The sequence below is a fragment of the Protobothrops mucrosquamatus genome, unplaced genomic scaffold, assembly GCF_001527695.2.
Source record: "Protobothrops mucrosquamatus isolate PMUCROS unplaced genomic scaffold, P.Mucros_1.0 scaffold88, whole genome shotgun sequence".
Taxonomy (NCBI): domain Eukaryota; kingdom Metazoa; phylum Chordata; class Lepidosauria; order Squamata; family Viperidae; genus Protobothrops; species Protobothrops mucrosquamatus.
In genome coordinates this window covers 253,008-270,561 of record NW_015386464.1, presented here as the reverse complement: position 1 = coordinate 270,561, position 17,554 = coordinate 253,008, and the positions used below count along the sequence as shown (strand labels likewise).

Below are 17,554 nucleotides of genomic sequence, written 5' to 3'. Positions count from 1 at the left end.
ATCTGATGACGCGATGAGTGAGGAATAGTAGTTAGTCCTAGCCACCCTCATCGCCACTAGGTAGGATCTAACATGTATCCTTACCTGTGTTCGATCGGATTCGGTTCGGCTGGCCCTCCAACTGCTCTCTAGGCGTCTTTTCCGACGTTTCATCTCTCTCAGCTCCCCGGTGAACCAGGGAGCCAGTCGAGATCTACGTAGGGTCAGAGGCCGCAAAGGCACAACTCGGTCCAATGCTGCGGCGGCAGTTGTCTCCCAAGCCGCCGCCTGATTTTCCGCCGAGTCGTGGACCAGATCCTCCGGATATGGCCCACGATGCCAGTTGTTTCCCTGGATGCAGTTCATAATATTCCAATATGTCTAGTATTACTCTCAACTTAACAACCACAATGAGGCGTGCCAGGATTGCAGTAATTGAGCAAAGCAGTCACATGATGTCCCACTTAATGACTGCTTCTCTCAATGACTGAGATTCTGGTCCTAATTGTGGTTGTAAGTTGAGACCATCTATAACTATTAAATATATTTACTAATACATAATTAAAAAAAACCATGCTTACATACAAAATTAACAAACATTTTTTTAATTATTTATGGCAGGCCAAAATTTATATTTTATTATAAGATTTTAAAATTTGTATTAAGTTTAAGTATAATAGAATTTCATCATCTGGACATTTAACATGACAAATCACATTCATAAGTAGAAGAGAAACATATCTGTTAAATTGGTAAATTACAATATAAGCCAACTTCTTTTCTACCTGTTTTGCTTTCTGGTTTGATATGTTATTATCAAACTAGATTATTTAATATGTCAATGCATGGAAGTGATATTGTAGGAAGCTTACCTATTTTCTTCCTCCAAGTCTGAAAGGATTCTCTCCAGCTCACCTCTTTCTTCACTTTCTAAAGAAATTAAAATCTGAGCAGGACTTCGAGGTTGACTGAGTGGTGATTCCTGGTTCAAACTTTGGCAGTAGTGCTGGATTAGCAAATGCTCATCATCTCTTTAAGGAAAAAAGAAGAGAAGATAAAATATAAATGCATTTATATATATTCCTCTTATTCTTTTCTTTTCTTTCTTTTCTTTCCTTTTGCTTTAAGTCTGTATTGTTTTTACTCTGTTAAAATTTCTTTAATTAAAAACTGGAAAAAAATCAGAAGAAATGAGGCAAAAGTATAAAGCACTTCTCAATGTAACGCAGTCACGATATATATAGATACATACATACGGTAGGTTATGTGTGTGTGTGCACACATGTGTGTCTTGGTGGCTCATAGAAATACAAGGTTTTAATGTTTAAAATCAATGGGCTTATTGTTTGGTACAATCTCTTTAAAGAAAGAGATGGGTAAAGAATGAATTATGAGTAAGTTGGATTCAATAGCAAATAATGCACAGGAAAATGTGTAGGTGCTATCAAGCTAAACTGAGTTCTCAGAAATCACTTTCTTTGCTGAAATTCAAGATTACTATCTTCAGCTACAAATTAATGTCACACCAGCTTGTTTTCTATGAAAGGATGCAGCCATTGCATATGCAGCCATAACACACACACACACACAGTCCTGTTATCACAATTTCCAATGTTCCCTGCTAGGGAACTCAGCCAGCAGGAATTTGGAAATTGTGATTGCATGAGGTCCTCACTTAATGATTTGCATAGTACTTGTTTAACAATTGTTGTAGCAGGCTTCCCAGTCACAATTATCATTGTTTCCTGAAGATTATCTGTATTGTATTTGCCAACACCTTTAGATTTAGATGAAATTTGAGTTAAGCTGATAATATGATCCAGAAACCAGTAAATATAAATTTGCTCTTAGAACCAAAGCAGGCGATATCTGGAGCCCCCTCTTCTTTCTCTTTAAAGTAAGTAATAAATTGGTTATTTAACTAGATTACTCCACCATTAAATTTAAATTATAGAAATCATAAATTAATGTTCAGCTAAATACTATTTACCTCAAGTTAAAGTTTCTCTTCTTATATTGTGTAACTTTTAAAAATAGATATTGATTCCCCAAATCAATTCATTTAATGAAATGAAAATTAAAACAGATTCAAAAATGAAATCCTTTAGGACAGGGGTGTCAAACTGCTGGCCCGTGGGCCGGACACATCATCCGGAAGCCACGCCCACCCCATTGCCAGCAATGGCAAAACCATCCCGATACGTTGCGCAACGTCATGTGACGTTGCAAGTTTGACATGTCTGCTTTAGGAAATTTTTCACTTTGTAGAAGAACTTAGCATGATTATAAACACTAAGTTCCTGATCCTTTGTTAAAAAATAGGAAACAACAGAGTTTAGCCAAAAACATTTATTTATGTATTAAAATCTTTCTCCTCTTCATTCTATACAAAAAATATCTATTACATAATTACCATAAAAATGGTAATATGTGGTAACTGATAGAAACTCTACAGTCTCAGTAAAATGGATAATACTATCTTGATATGATTAAAAGTTGTAATAATTGCATAGTGAAGGTGATTTCACTAGGAATAGAAACAAATATACGTATCTGACTTTTAAACAAATAATTACATTAAAGGTTGATCAGTATTTAGAATCTTGTTTAGTCCTCTGTCCTGAGCTTTGGAGCAGTTTTGATGAAGGACCTTAATCAGCAGCTATTCCAGTCTTATTTGTGGCTTCATGAAAATCATCAGAATTTCTACATTTGATCAAAGACTGTTTTTTAATCTATGATGTCTGTTGAACTTTAAAAGGAAACAAAAATACATGTTTAAAATATTTACAAAAATGACATTTTTGTTTCCCTTTTAATGCATTTTTACGTAAGAAGGTGATGTTAAGTTTCAAATATTACCTTCAATAGTGTCTGGCAACTAATAACCTGGAGTTATTAGCTATGTAGCTTTCTAGATACATAGTGTGAATAATGTTTATGCTTAAGAACTTAACTACATAAATCCGAAAGCATGCATATGTTAAATTTCCTATAATTTCTCAGAGGCAAACTCACATGCTCTCATTAGGAGAAATGCTATCGTTCATATATGTTCCATTGGTGTTCTCCATTTCTGCTAGCCTATGAAGAAAGGAAAACATCTTAAAATTCACTGTACCCTCCTAATTAAAATCAAGAACAAAAATATCATTATGATGAAATCCTGGAATATGCTTTACAGACAGACAAACACTCATTATTGTGTAGGATTTCAGTCAACTTCTGTTCAACACACATGAAATGTGAAAATTTCAACTCTTTTCTTGGCAATAAAACAAAGTATTATTTTTGCTGTATCTATCCACCCTCAATTTCCTATGAGTGTACAAAAATGGTAATATAACAGCCAATTATCGTGTAATATTTGAGGTACTAATTTTCTAAAAGTTGTGAGTCTAGCATTGTTTTATATTTTTTTAACAGCAGTTCAATGTCCTCTTTATCAGAAGCTGAATTAAAGTTTATAAATTATTGAGGATTAGATACTGGGTGTAAATTATTATTTTGTACTACGTGGTCGCCCAGTAGTATATACCAAAGTATATTTCCAGAAAAACAAAACACATAGTGTGTTTTGAACAAAAGCAGATTAGATGTAAATAAAACCATGTGTTCTTCATTTCCTATTTTCAATTACTTAACATACATTCTAAACACATGCAGTAGTTCTACATGCAAATTAGTTAGCAAGCTGATTAGCAGAAATTAGTAAACATGCATAGCAATTAGTAAACATCTATACCATAAATCTTAGGAACCTGAAATGAGACTAACTTCATTTCTTAACATCTGAGTAATGGTGGTTGTGATAATGATTTACTTTAAAAAAAAAACAATGAATGTTTCAAGAAAAATTTGCCTAACAAGCCACCTGATCTCGTACCTGCTAGCATAATGCTCAATGCGTGAATGCGTATCATCATGTGAAAGCTGAGGGGACGAAGCAGGCCTACAAGGCAGAAAACATTGATTAATAATTGATTAATAAACATTAGTTTCTTAGAAAGAAAAATGCTCTGAGGTGTTACTAGCCTTATACTGGCAAGCTTTACTGATTTTAGGAACATGATTATTTGCAACCTGTTGTTTTTCAAGCTAGGGCGAGAAACTCTTAGAGGAAATAGACAAAATTGCCTTTGGCAACTGAGGTATGCTAAGGTTTTTAAATTTTTCAGAATGTTATGTCAGTTCTGTTTCCCATGAAATATTTCATACAAGTTATCTTTTTCCCAGTTCCCAAGACATTTCTTTTTTCAATCCATATTATGCAAAGACTTTGTTCTCCTGATCTAATATCACAAGCTATAGTAATTACTTTCTAATTTGTGTCAACTACCCCAATGAAGGGACCCTTAGACAGAATGAAAAGAAATACCATTAAGAACTAAGCACTGCTTTCCTACAAATGAAGAAAAAGAGATTTATGAGGTCAGAAAAATCAGCTTGCAAATCTTTGAATTGCAACTAATCTGTACACATCTTTTAGGAGAAAAGAAAAAAAAGAAGCGTATATGTTTATTCCATTTCATAAAAAGGCAATGCAAAGTAGCTTGCTTTTTGGGTTCATCATGGATATTTAGAAACATACAATACATTGTTCTATCTAGTAAGGAAGATAAGATGATGAATTTAAAATGGATAATATCATATCATCTTCCTGCTGATGCACCTTTAAAGGCTCAAAGAGAAATCAATACTCCAATTCACAGGCAGTGTCTTAATTGCTTGAATAACTGAATTTATTCCCTGCGCTCAAATTTCCAAAACTTATATATGACAAATCTGCAGTTGCATATCCAAAATGGGGGCTTCTGATTGCTTAAAATAGAAATATTGACTTTATAGTGAATTATAAAGCAAGACATGTAGAAGTTGACTAGAAAATTGCAGTGAGCAATCCACTGGTAGTAAAGCTAGATACAGTGGCAATGAATTGTTTTAACTATGCCACAGCAAGATGGTTCAAGAGAGGAAAGAGAAACAGCTCTCTACGTGGATTTGCAATAGGCTGGCCCAAAGAGAGTACTGAAAAGAAATCAGGACAATTTCCAAGAGTTATTAAAATATCTAATGTAGCCTGTCTACAATAGGATTCATGATCAAAAAGAATATTATGCTTGGCCCTAAGTATTTTCATTAAGGACTTTGATGGAGTGGTGGAGGGAATGCTTGCCAGACTGTCTTACAATTTATAAATTTATAATTATAAATTTACAATTTACAGGTTTAAATGAGATAGTTAATATCTTAGAAGGAACAAATAAAATTCAAAACAAACCTGAGATGTTAAAAAAAAGATTAAATGGTTGAAACTAACAGAATAAAATTTAATAAACGCGCGCAAAGTCCACAGGTAGAGGATGGATGATACCTAGGCTTTGTAATAGTACTTGTGAAAACTATTTTGGAATAGTTATGGAATAGTTGTAGAATAGTAGTATGGATTGCTAAACAAGCTAATACTGCTGCTAAAATGGAAAATGGAATTTTAGAGTTTATCCCCAAAAATATAACTTCCAATATTTACAGCATTTGTTTCACTCTATTTAGGTTTGGTCTGGCCTCGCCTCAACCACTATGTCAAATCCTGAATATTACATGAAGGATTCAGAGAAATCAGAGTCTGTCGGAGAACAAAGGTGACCAGAAATGTAGAAACTAATCTCTGAGAAGAAAGAAAAACACTAGCTATGTCTTGTTTAGCTTTTTAAAAAGTCAACTGAGGGGGAAAGTAACAACCGTCTACAAACACCTTGCAGGGTACATCAGAGAAAAAAAAGTTAGGTGCTCTCTCTAGTTCCAGAGTAAAGGACACGGATAATGATTAAGATAGAGTAAGGTTCATTTTAATAAAACATTAGGGAAATACAGTCCTAACTGTAAGAATAATTGGACAACGGAAGCAACTGTCCAGAGAGAGGCACCCCTTCTTTGCATGTGTTCAAGCAAAGGCTAGGAAGCTCTCCTTCCAAATGTTTTAATTTGAATACCTGTACTGTGCAAATGATTGGACTGACAATCTAAATGAATCCTTCAAACTTTGATTATTGATACAGAGTATTGCTTAAAGCAGAAGTGTCCAACTTACAGCCCACAGGCTGCATGTGGCCCTAGACAGCTAGTAATGCAGCGCCACAAGATCATAAACTTTTAATATTATTATGTGATTTATATCCATTAACTATATTATTAGGCAGCACTCTGAGTTACAGTAGAGAACATAGCGATCAGTAAACTTCAGGTACTAAATATATTGGTTTTAGGGTCCTGATGCTTCAAATCATGATGAAATTCCTATTTGAATAGTCTTTTCCAGAGCAACAAAAAACAATTATAGTAATATTAGATAAATAAAACCGTCCCTAAACATACGCACCTACAAAAGAGCCATATTTTGCTTTTCAGTAAATGGATAATTGTTTTTTTTTTAATCCACTTTCCGTGACAAGGTTAATGTGAGTTATTTTCCCTAGCTTTTTTAACCTGACTGCTGTTGAGGATAGTATTCCATTCCATTAGTTTGATGAATTAATAAATTCTTACAGCTGTTTTTTCTTTTCACTGTTACTGCAATCAATCTTTGACCAGAACTTTGACTAAGACTTTGTTTCAATGTAACAAAATCCTGCAGTGGTTTTTAGTGGGAGAACTGTTCAGGTATGAGTATTACTTTTTTATTCAAGCTATTACCATGAACAACTTAATTCAAAATTAATTTTTTTGTTAGTTCTCCATACTGTGTAAATATAAGGTATTGTGTCTCAACTGGTAAACAGAAAAAAGAGGGAAAAAACACTTCTAAAAATAAACAATTCATTTTTCTTGAAATAAAGCAGAAATTATCTATACTTTTATGTTAAAAGTTGCTGTAAAATGGGTCTGTTATGGGAAAACAGTTCAATTTATATTTTTTTTATTGTATGAAGTAATTCATCCTAAAGAATTAGACGCTTTTAAAGTACTGATGAGTGGCATTCTAAAAGCATTTTCAAACCTTTGTACAATTTTTCAATCAATTAGATTTGTTTTCTTAGAATTTTAATTTGTGAATTTATTTCTCTATTTCTATTCAATCTGTACTGCCATAGGTTCTTATAAGAAATTACTCATATTTACATATATACACTTCAAATATATTTATATTATTAGTTAGGTTTTTTAAATGATTACTGCTAATTGACATTTATGACACTTTGGTTGGATCTTTTAAAACTCCGTACTAAACAAATTCAGTAAAGTTTATTAATAAGCTCTGTGCCCAAGCATCTATGAGAAGTGGGATATAAATCCATTACCTTCATAGTCATCTCTAAATATGGTCCCTATTTATAATTAAGTGTATATAATTAGAAGAGTTCTAATTTACCTTTTAAAGTTTTACTTTCCTTTTGTTGTAATGACCATCACTAAGTTTTGCTATCTTGGTTTGTTTACACCTGCTTCCTTAAAAAAAAATGGAAATTGGTTTCTATTGGTCTTTGTTGTTGTTGTTAATTGCGAAGTCGTGTCCGACCCATCGCGATCCCATGGACAACGTTCCTCCAGGTCTTCCTGTCCTCTACCATCTTCTGGAGTCCATTTAAGTTCACGCCTACTGCTTCAGTGACTCCATCCAGCCACCTCATTCTCTGTCGTCCCTTCTTCTATTGCCTTCAGTCTTTCCCAGCATTAGGCCCTTCTCCAGTGAGTCCTTCCTTCTCATTAGGTGGCCAACGTATTTGAGTTTCAACTTCAGGATCTGGCCTTCTAAAGAGCAGTTGGGGTTGATCTCTTCTAGGACCTACCTATTTTTATTTTCTACACTTGTGAATTAATAAATGAATTCAAAATTAATTTTTAAAAGTATTTTTTTTAAAAAAAATCACCAAAAGGTGGTAAGAATGATAGGAGTAATAGAGAATACTATCCTGAAAATTTTAGAATGGCAGTTATTTTGAATCAGTTTTAATACACATATTTCGCCATTTTGTTTTCTCTAAAACAAAATGTCAACACTGCCAGAAGAGAAAGAAAGAAGAATGAAGTAAAACATAGACCAGCAAAAGCCTTCACAAAAACTGGTGTTCATGGCAAAAATAGGATGGGATCACAATAAAGGATGAAGGCAATATTTTTACATTAAGAATTTCACTTATGACAATTAGATAAGAAAAGGCATCAAGGATAAAACCAGATATGACCGACTTGTCTCTTATTAAATAATGATTTCATGGTAATACAGAATGGAATTCATGATCAAGCAATTGTGGTTCCTCTTGGTAGTACCAATGGACTACCATAGTTTTCTAAGTGCTACAAGCAATGGAGATATCTAGTAAACCCTAATAAGCCTACTTTATTATTGGCTTATGCAGTTTTTTTTCTTCTCATAGAACGCCCAGAACGGAGTTCCGGCACCTTTTTTGGATGGAACCTTATAGGGTAGGCAAGTTGGGTTGTATGATGTGTGTGAATTCCGGCACCTTTTTTTTTTTTTTAAAGAAAAAAAGCACTGGGCTTATGAATCCTACTTATCAGAAAATCAGCATCTTTTAAATTTAAGAAACAATATAAGCAACAAATTGCTGCTGGTCTAATTTAGTGATAATGGGGATGAATCTTTTACATGAATTGCATAAAATGGGCCATAAATTCAGACTAACAGATTATAGAGAAACAGTAATATAGATATGAATTATCCAATTTCTAAACAAAAAAATATATTTTTCACAACTTTTGTTATTCATTATATGACATCCTCATCATAATTTTGTATCTATTACAGCAAGACAGTAAAGACAATGTGGGAAAATACCTTCTTTGTGTTGCTTAATCCTTTTGGAAGAGACTTCCCCAGACTGCCTCTATGTTGGTTTTAGGAAGGCACTATAGCAAGACTGATGTGTTTTCCTGGACTGTGGGTGACTGAATTCCTCTCTCTCTTGTTCTTATAGTATGGGTATTGGAAGTTGATTTTAAGTTTTATCTCTGATTTTAGTTTATCCCTTGTTATGTATATAGAATAGACTTAGGATTTCATTTTACATGACATGTTTTTACTGAAAACTAACTAGACTTTTTTCAATATGTTGGAAAATACATAAATAAACAAAATAGCATGATGTTTTAAAACCATGATGAAATACTGAACCTTTTAATTTGACTGGGATACAAAATTAAGAACTTGAACTATACTTGAAAAGAACTGCAAGAAAAATCATTTTATTAAACAGAGGGTAGCCCCTGGCAGACTGGTTCCGAATACTACTTTGAAGGAACTTATATGCTGAACTGAAAAGTAAAAGAACAAAATAAAAAAAATCCAAGAAAAAGGCAAATGATATTTCTGCCAAAAACTTCATAGATGTGTCCATATGGTAATCAGAATTCAAGGAGTGGAACTGGAAAGGTTTTTTTTAAATAATTAAGATTAATTTAATTAATTAAAATATTAATAGGTGCACAATTCAATGCTGAAACTGGATCTTTTTATTATTAATTTCAGTTTGGCACAAACACACCATCTTGAGCAAAATATAAAGCTACAAGCAGGATATAAATCTAATAAATAAAAATAAAAATGGTAACAATAGAAATAGGTCAAGAAGATCAGTGGGATGATGATACAAATTACAAAATTTGCTTTAACGCCTAGTTTTCTTACCAGAGTAATATTCCATGAAAATGAATCCACAAGTACCACCTGTAATTCATGCATCTGAGAAAATTCCAGTGCCACTAAGGGATAAAATAAAATAAAGAAGAATATAATATGAGAGTCAATGTAGAAGAATCTACAGCAGGGATGAGGAACCAGTAGCCCTCCATATGTTGCTGAACTACAACTCTCACAGTCCCAGCCAGTATGGCTAAAGATAAGGGTGCTGGAAGATGTAATTCATCAGTTTTCAGGGGGTGGGGGTGGGCACAGGTTCCCCAATACTGACCTACAGAGTGGATCAAATTAATAGCTGTTGAGGATACAACTCTTAAGAGCCCAAATATGAACAATTTTCAATTGCTCACTGTAGAATAAAATAAAAACAGCATATTAGCAGGAATAACTGTTTATAGCCTACTGTCAATAGAAGATTTCCTGCTGTTTTAGATAGAGGGCAAAAGATTTGGTACAGATTGGTAAGATTATTGCTAAAGAGGTGAACAAAGGAGATGATTCAACAGATGAAATCAGACATTTACAGATATGATGAAGGCTATAACCAGACATAAAAGAATACAATGATTGACTAGAATGAGGTCTAGATGATACTGAAAGAGAAACTAAAAATAAATAAAAGAAAATGCAAATTTGTTCTAAGACATATTGTAGCTGTTCAGCAGGTAAAAAACAATTCCAACTAAACAGAAGTTCAAATGCCTTCTCTAGCCACATCTAGCAAAGACATGAAGAGATAGCAAACATTTCTAAGTATGAAACTACTATATAGTATCACTATTGAGCCAGCTATTAGCTTAAGACAGCGAATACTAAATAGGTGAAATCAAAATTAAAAAACATGAATCTAGAAGAATTTCAATGTGAAAGAACCAGTCACTGTGTCAGATGTTCTGCTGCTTCAAGATTAAGAACTATATTGTTGCAAGACGGTTTGTTGTTATATGTATTTCTAAAACATTATTGAGTATTGAGCAAAAATACTAGCAATAGAATATGGAGCATAAGATTCCATGAACTAATTTATGGAAAAACAGTGAAAACAGGTTAAAAAAACAACCCAGATTTTTATATACTGCTTCTACAATAATCCAAAAAGGACTAGTAACTTAATAGAAACATTGATTATAATTGATGTATAGACTGAGCAAATAGTTTTCAATTCCTGATATTCTTTCTAGGACATATATATCAAGAGAAAAGAATAGTTCTTATGGACTTTGTTTTATTAGCCAAATCTTAAGAACACTGTTAATCCACAAAATAATTCTACAAGAGTCACAGAAAGCAAAGGAGAAACTCCGGAAGATATCTCCATTTGTTGAAATTCTATAGAGATTATAAATGAAAACAGAGCCTTGTTCTAAAATGACAAATCCTGATTAGGTAAGAAGGAGAGAAATAATGCCAAGCATGACAGACACCTAGGTAGTGAAGATGTCATACAGTTGTCAGAAGGAATTCATGCCAATTTATGAAATTCCAAAAGGATTCAGGCAATGATATTATTTGATATTGAAAATCATTTGATTATCCATAGAAACTGAATAATTAACCTATTTTATAATATTATGTTTTAAAAGAGAAATTCAGTTTTAATAATAATATGAACCAAATATTCCATTATTGGCAGTATGATGAAAATAGTTCTGAAAAATATTATCAAGTGGTACAAGCCATTTGTACTAAGAGATGCAAAATGTTAAGTTTGTTTTATTGCATGCCTCATATTTGTGTAAGATTTGCTTTTTTTACATATTATAGAGCTGTACTAATTTCTCAAGTTTTGTTTTTTAAATTTTCTCTAATGGTACTTGTTTTGTCAATACATGTATTCCAATTTAGCCTCTAAATTGCTATATCAGTCTTACTGCCTTTACCCACTGTCTCCCAGGCTTAGAGCAGCATATGGCTAACTCTCAATTGAACGTAATAATATTTTGAAGCTTAGCACATTTTTGAATTTCATCCTCAATTTATTATCACTGACTCTAAAACTTTATAGCCTCTAGATCAGGGGTCCCCAACCCCTGGTCTGTGGACCGGTCCCGGTCCGCAGCATGTCAGCAACCAGTCCATACAAACAAGCAAAGCCCCATCCGTGGGATGCAGGCAGCACATAAACCCACATACTCTCCAGTCCGCGGAAAAACTTTTCTCCATGGGAACTGGTCCCTGGTGCCCAAAAGGTTGGGAATCTCTGCTCTAGATTACAAACCATATTAAAGTGGTATAAACTATTGCACCCAATGGTCAAAACTATCTATCTGTCTGTCTGTCTGTCTATCTGTCTACCTACCTATCTACCTACCTAGAAATTAGGCTGCATTCATGAATTTATGATGTTAATTTTAAAAAGTGTTATTAGATAATAGATTTTGGGTTATCATGGAAGCATTGCACAGGGCAAACATGACAGACCAGCCTTCTTTAGACCTAATGGAATGGATGGGGATCATGTATGCAATTTCATGATAATTCATATGCCTTTCCTAAGATCAAAATTGAGGGGTGTTATATCACTCACTACTGAATTTCTTGTAAGAAAATATTGTGGAATACTGCTGAATAGGATGAACCCAGTCCTAACCCCTACAGTTTAAGTCTGATTAGTAAGGCCAGTCAAAATTATTTTTTATGTCCCTTGTATCGTTGAACATACAGCAAGAAATCTATTGCAGACACAATAATGTAGTTGTAGATACCAACATTCATGCAATCCAATACTTCAAATACAAAGCAGCAAAGAGACTATTAGCCTCTTAATCAGGTGGAGTTAGTCTTTACCATAACCTGTGTTTCATATGCATAACACTTCTTTAGTACACTTAGCATAATTTAGTAAATTATACTAAACAGTATAATTTTAATGCTACTCATTTTAATAAGTATTACTTGCAAACCAAATATTAGAAGTTATACAAATTTAAGTACTATTCATAGATTAGTTTTAGGCTTCCTTTTGGCTAATTGACAGACTTTATGAATTAACTAGCACAAATATTTTGAAGCAATAGATACCTATTCCTGTATAAAGAGCATATTTTTTTCATATTCTCCATTACTTACTTCATAAAAGATTAAAAAGAAAAATAGCCACTTACTCCTAAAAGTCAACATAATTCAACTGGAAATAAGCCATTGAATCCTGGGCATCATAATACAAATTAAAAGAAAAGCGAACACCAGGATAAAATAACCAGACCGTTTAATGCAAACAAGCCTGTAGATAAAAAGTCACTAAGCTTTCATCGGCCAAACTGCCGACGTCATCAGAGTTGGAATAAAAGGAGATCTGGGAGCCGATTTATGTAACCACCTGCCTCTGCGCCCAGCTTCTCGAGCGCATCATGGGCCCATTAACTGTGCTTGACCGTAATGCGTCGAATTGCTCCGCACCTGGCAATGGTGCAGAGGGGCCATGGGCAAGTTGCCAAGTGCAGAGCAATTCGACGCATTACGGTCAAGCACAGTTACTGGGCCCATGACGCGCTCGAGAAGCCGGGCACAGAGGCAGGTGGTTACATAAATTGGCTCCCAGATCTCCTTTTATTCCAACTCTGATGATGTTAGCAGTTTGGCCGATGAAAGCTTAGTGGCTTTTTATCTACAGGCTTGTTTGCATTAAATGGTCTGGTTATTTTATCCTGGTGTTCGCTTTTCTTTTAATTTGTATATGTGTGTGTGGGACCTCGTCGAAACGTCGCCAAGATACTCTCAATCTTACACGGGAAAAGACCCGAATACGCCAAGACCTGCATATATATATATATATATATATTGTACACAATTTTGTGAAATCCATTCAAACCTGTTGTTTCTACTAACTTGAAATGGACTTGCCTCTTTTTCTGTCAGAAACATTAAGAGGGAAATGGAGGATGGAAATGGACATATGGAAAAAAATGAACTGAAACTAAAAACAAAAGTGACGGAATGCAACAGCAGCAGCAATAGCAGGACACTTTGGCAAAAGTACTCACGCAGAATCTACTGGCCAGAAGTTGATCAGAGTAACAGGACTGCAAGACAAAAAATGAGGAGGTGAAGAGAGAGGCAGAAAAAACTTAGCAGCAAAATAATTACAGAAGGATAAAAAAACAAAACAAAACAAAACCCAAAATCAAGAAAATCCAATAGACTAACATGAATGTCCATGAAAGCAGCCAAAACGTGAGAAAGGAAATATTAAAAGAGAAAAATAGAAAGATAGCAAGCTGCAATGCAATTCCCATTAAACAAGTTTTAATAATTAGTAGATAAATTTTTCTATGAATCTTATAGGATTACAAGGGACAGGTTTGTGAATTTGAATTTAAACATTAATATTTTCTCCGCATCAAGAGGAAAAAGTGCATTTTTATTTCTATGCACTCAACTATAAATTACAGATATTTGGAAGAATTTCCAAGCAATCATTAAGACAACATATATTTTTATTTTGTTAATAATTTAAATTAATATAGGATTTTTCAGGTGATAAAAAACAAGGAGAATAGCAACCAAGATGTCAGCTTGCCTTTTCCTTTGAACAAAAATAAACAAATATGAAAGAAATGAAAAAGGTGTTATGTAATCAGGAAGTATAGGGAGCAGTGCCAATTGGGAAGCTCAGAATTTATCAAATGAGATATTATTAATATGCTTCACTCACGTTTCCATGTTGTCTCCCTCCAACACTGTTTGTACAGGCAAATAACCCATTCTCGGATGTTTTGCAAAGTATCTTTTTGTTCGGAATTTATTTTTTAATACCTTGGCAAAGTCACGGACATCTTCTCCTGAAGTAGTCTGAAAGCAATATTTCAGCAATAGAATTTTATTAGGGTTTTTTTGGCAAACTTTTCACATCAGTTGTTTGTTTTGCCATTTTTTAAATAAACTGTGTTGTAGTCATTTTACATGGCAATAAAATTTAATTCTATATCCATGCGAAGAAACATTTAGTTGAATATTTAGATTTTCCTCTATGCTTTTAGCCATTTTTTCTACAAGACAGAACTCTGTGATTGCAAGATTACAATAACACATATGTTAAAATACAAGTATGTCAAACCCATGATAATCTGTAATTCTCTACATGATAAGCATATTGAGAGTAAACTGACAAACACCTTTGCAACCAACCAAGCATATAGCTCTTTTATAACAAGCTTGCTATGTCACAATAAAAGCAGACTTGAAGAAAAAGTAGGAACAAAAACATCAATTTTTATAGTGATAGGATTGTTACCATGTGTAACAGACTTCTATTATGCTTATTAGATTTACAGTAGATATTTTTAAACAGCAGGAAAGAAACACATCTTTCTCTCTTTCCATTCAGAATCAGTCCATTGCAGAATGAAATGAATAGTATGAACCATAATCTATGTTTTCAACTTCACAGTCTAGGGTGAGAGAATATTATGGTGCCAAGTCACCTGACTGACTTCTGGTCTGTTCTTTCAACAACACATGGAAGAGAGGGTGCTTAGATAATGTAGCTATTTCTATATACTTTTGCGATCTAACAAACTTCCAGCTTTAATCCCAATAAGATAATTATTTCCCTCTTTTGTTGAAGTAAGACCCAGTGTCTGCTGGACACCTCATTAATATTAATTAATTAATTAATTAATTAATTAATATATTAATTAATTAATTAATTAATTAATTAATTAATTATTACACATCAGTCATGCAAGAACAGAAAGGCATCCAAAAAGAGAAGCCACCTTCTGGTTGGTGATTCAATTATAAGGGATGTAAATTTAGGAAAGGACACAGAGGTTTCAAAAGATGTCAGATATTTCCCAGTGGGACAAGAAGCGTATTTCTAAAATAATCAAGAATGCCAGCAAGGACTGTGATGTGGAGGCTATTGTACATCTTGGCACTAACGATCTGTCCCAAAAAGATGTACTCTCTGTGCAGAATGATTTCCAGAGCTTGGGGCAGGAACGTAGCAAAATAGGCTGTAGGCTTACTTTTTCAGAGATTTTACCAGTGTATAAAGAGCAAAATGGAAAAGGCCAGTGTATAGAACAATTCAATATGTGGCTAAAGGAGTGGTGTAAAGGGGAAGGCTTTGGATATATTAGTCACGATGTCAGTAGCTGGCCCAATGAAAAAATGTACAAAAGAGATAGTTTGCATCCATCAAAGAAAGGGACTGAGTTACTCAGCTATAAATTCACAGATTTTCTGGAGGAATATTTAAATTAAACAGCGGGGACAGTGAGTTAATTGATACAGAACATCCCTGTCCCCGGCAATCTAAAAACTATAGGGCTATCAGTGCATGTAACATAGATGTGTGTGTGGACAAGAATATCAACCTTGCTGTCAAGCAAAATCAAGCTTTTGATAGTGAGTGCCACACAAAGTGCACTAACCAAATAGGTGGTAAAACAATAGGGGAACTCAGGCACCACACAGGTTATGTAGAAAGTAAACACAGGGTCAGTCATAAAGGACTCAAATGTCTATACACCAATGCACAGAGTATGAACAGCAAACGGTGAACTAGAAATGAGGGCAGATATGATATTGTTGCCATCACAGAAACATGGTGAGATGAAACCCACAAATGGAACACACAGCTAGAGGGATTTAAATTATTTAAAAGAAACAGACCAAATAAAAGAGGAGGTGGAGTTGCTCTCTATATAAGAAATAACTACATCTCTACAGAAATATAGCACAACAATGACGAAAACTGTCTTGAATGCATTTGGGTCAATATAAAAGGGGGAAAAATGACATTGCCATAGGTGTATACTATAGGCCACCCAACCAAACAGAGGAAATAGATGAACTTTTTGCTAGTCAGCTAACTAAGGTATGCAGGAAGCAAATCACAATAGTAATGGGGGACTTTAACTACCCTGACATCAACTGGGAGACAAACTCTGCACCAAGTGGAAGATCAAACAGATTCCTGACAAACCTAGCAGACAACCTTGTCTCCCAAAAAGTAGAGAAGGGAACTAGGAGATTAGCCATTTGGATCTAATTCTCACTAACAGAGATGAAATTATAGAAGGTGTTGAAGCCACAGGAACCTTGGGAGGTAGTGATCATGCAATATTGGAATTCAACATTATGGAAGCACAAGCAATAGAACACAGTCAAACTAGAGACTTGGACTTCAAGAGAGCTAATTTCAATAAACTTAGAGAGGGCTTGGGAAGGATTCCGTGAATGAGAATCCTCCAGGGGAAAACAACTCAAGCAGCTTGGGAAATTTTGAAAAGTGAGATAATAGAAGCCCAGTCTAGCACAATACCAACAAAGAGGAAAATAACAACTCTCAAAAGAAACCAGCATGGCTGCATAAAGAATTCTCTGATAAATTGAAAGATAAAAGGGACAAGTATAGAAAGTGGAAAGAAGGGCACATACCTAAATCAAAATATCAACAAATAGCCCGAGCCTGCAAAGATGAAGTGAGGAAAGCTAAGGCTCATAATGAACTAAGGCTTGTGACCAAAGTAAAAAATAACAAAAAAGCTTCTTTCAACATGTAAAAAACAAGAAAAAAGTGAAGGAAATGATTGGTCCATTAGTGGGTGAAAATGGCAAGAAGGTGACAAGCAATAGGGAATAAGCAGAACTATTTAACTCATTTTTTGCATCTATCTTTACACAAAGGGAAAAAGCAGACCAACCTACCGAAAATAGTGCCATAAAAAACAGTATAGAAACACAACTTAAGATAAACAAGAAAATGGTAAGTGAGCACCTGTCCAGCCTAGACGAGTTCAAATCGCCAGGACCAGATGGATTACACCCCAAGGTTCTCAAGGAACTGGCAGATGTGATCTCAGAACCACTGAACTATATTTTTCAAAGATCTTGGAGCACTGGGGAACTACCAGAGGACTGGAAAAGAGCTGATGTAGTTCCCATCTTCAAAAAAGGAAAAAAAATGGA

General features: G+C 34.3%; 1 protein-coding gene across 1 annotated transcript in view; it reads right to left on the bottom strand.

Annotated features, from left to right (window-relative positions):
- The window catches only part of LOC107284429 (dystrophin), a 73,628-nt gene that overhangs the window by 17,703 nt on the left and 38,371 nt on the right, over positions 1-17,554 (bottom strand). The window contains exons 9-13 of the mRNA XM_015812486.1: positions 14,292-14,428; positions 13,621-13,659; positions 3,866-3,931; positions 2,998-3,063; positions 852-1,010 (exon numbers count right to left, since the gene is read on the bottom strand). Of these exons, the coding sequence (XP_015667972.1) occupies positions 852-1,010; positions 2,998-3,063; positions 3,866-3,931; positions 13,621-13,659; positions 14,292-14,428 (467 nt within the window). The remainder of the gene's footprint in view (positions 1-851; positions 1,011-2,997; positions 3,064-3,865; positions 3,932-13,620; positions 13,660-14,291; positions 14,429-17,554) is intronic.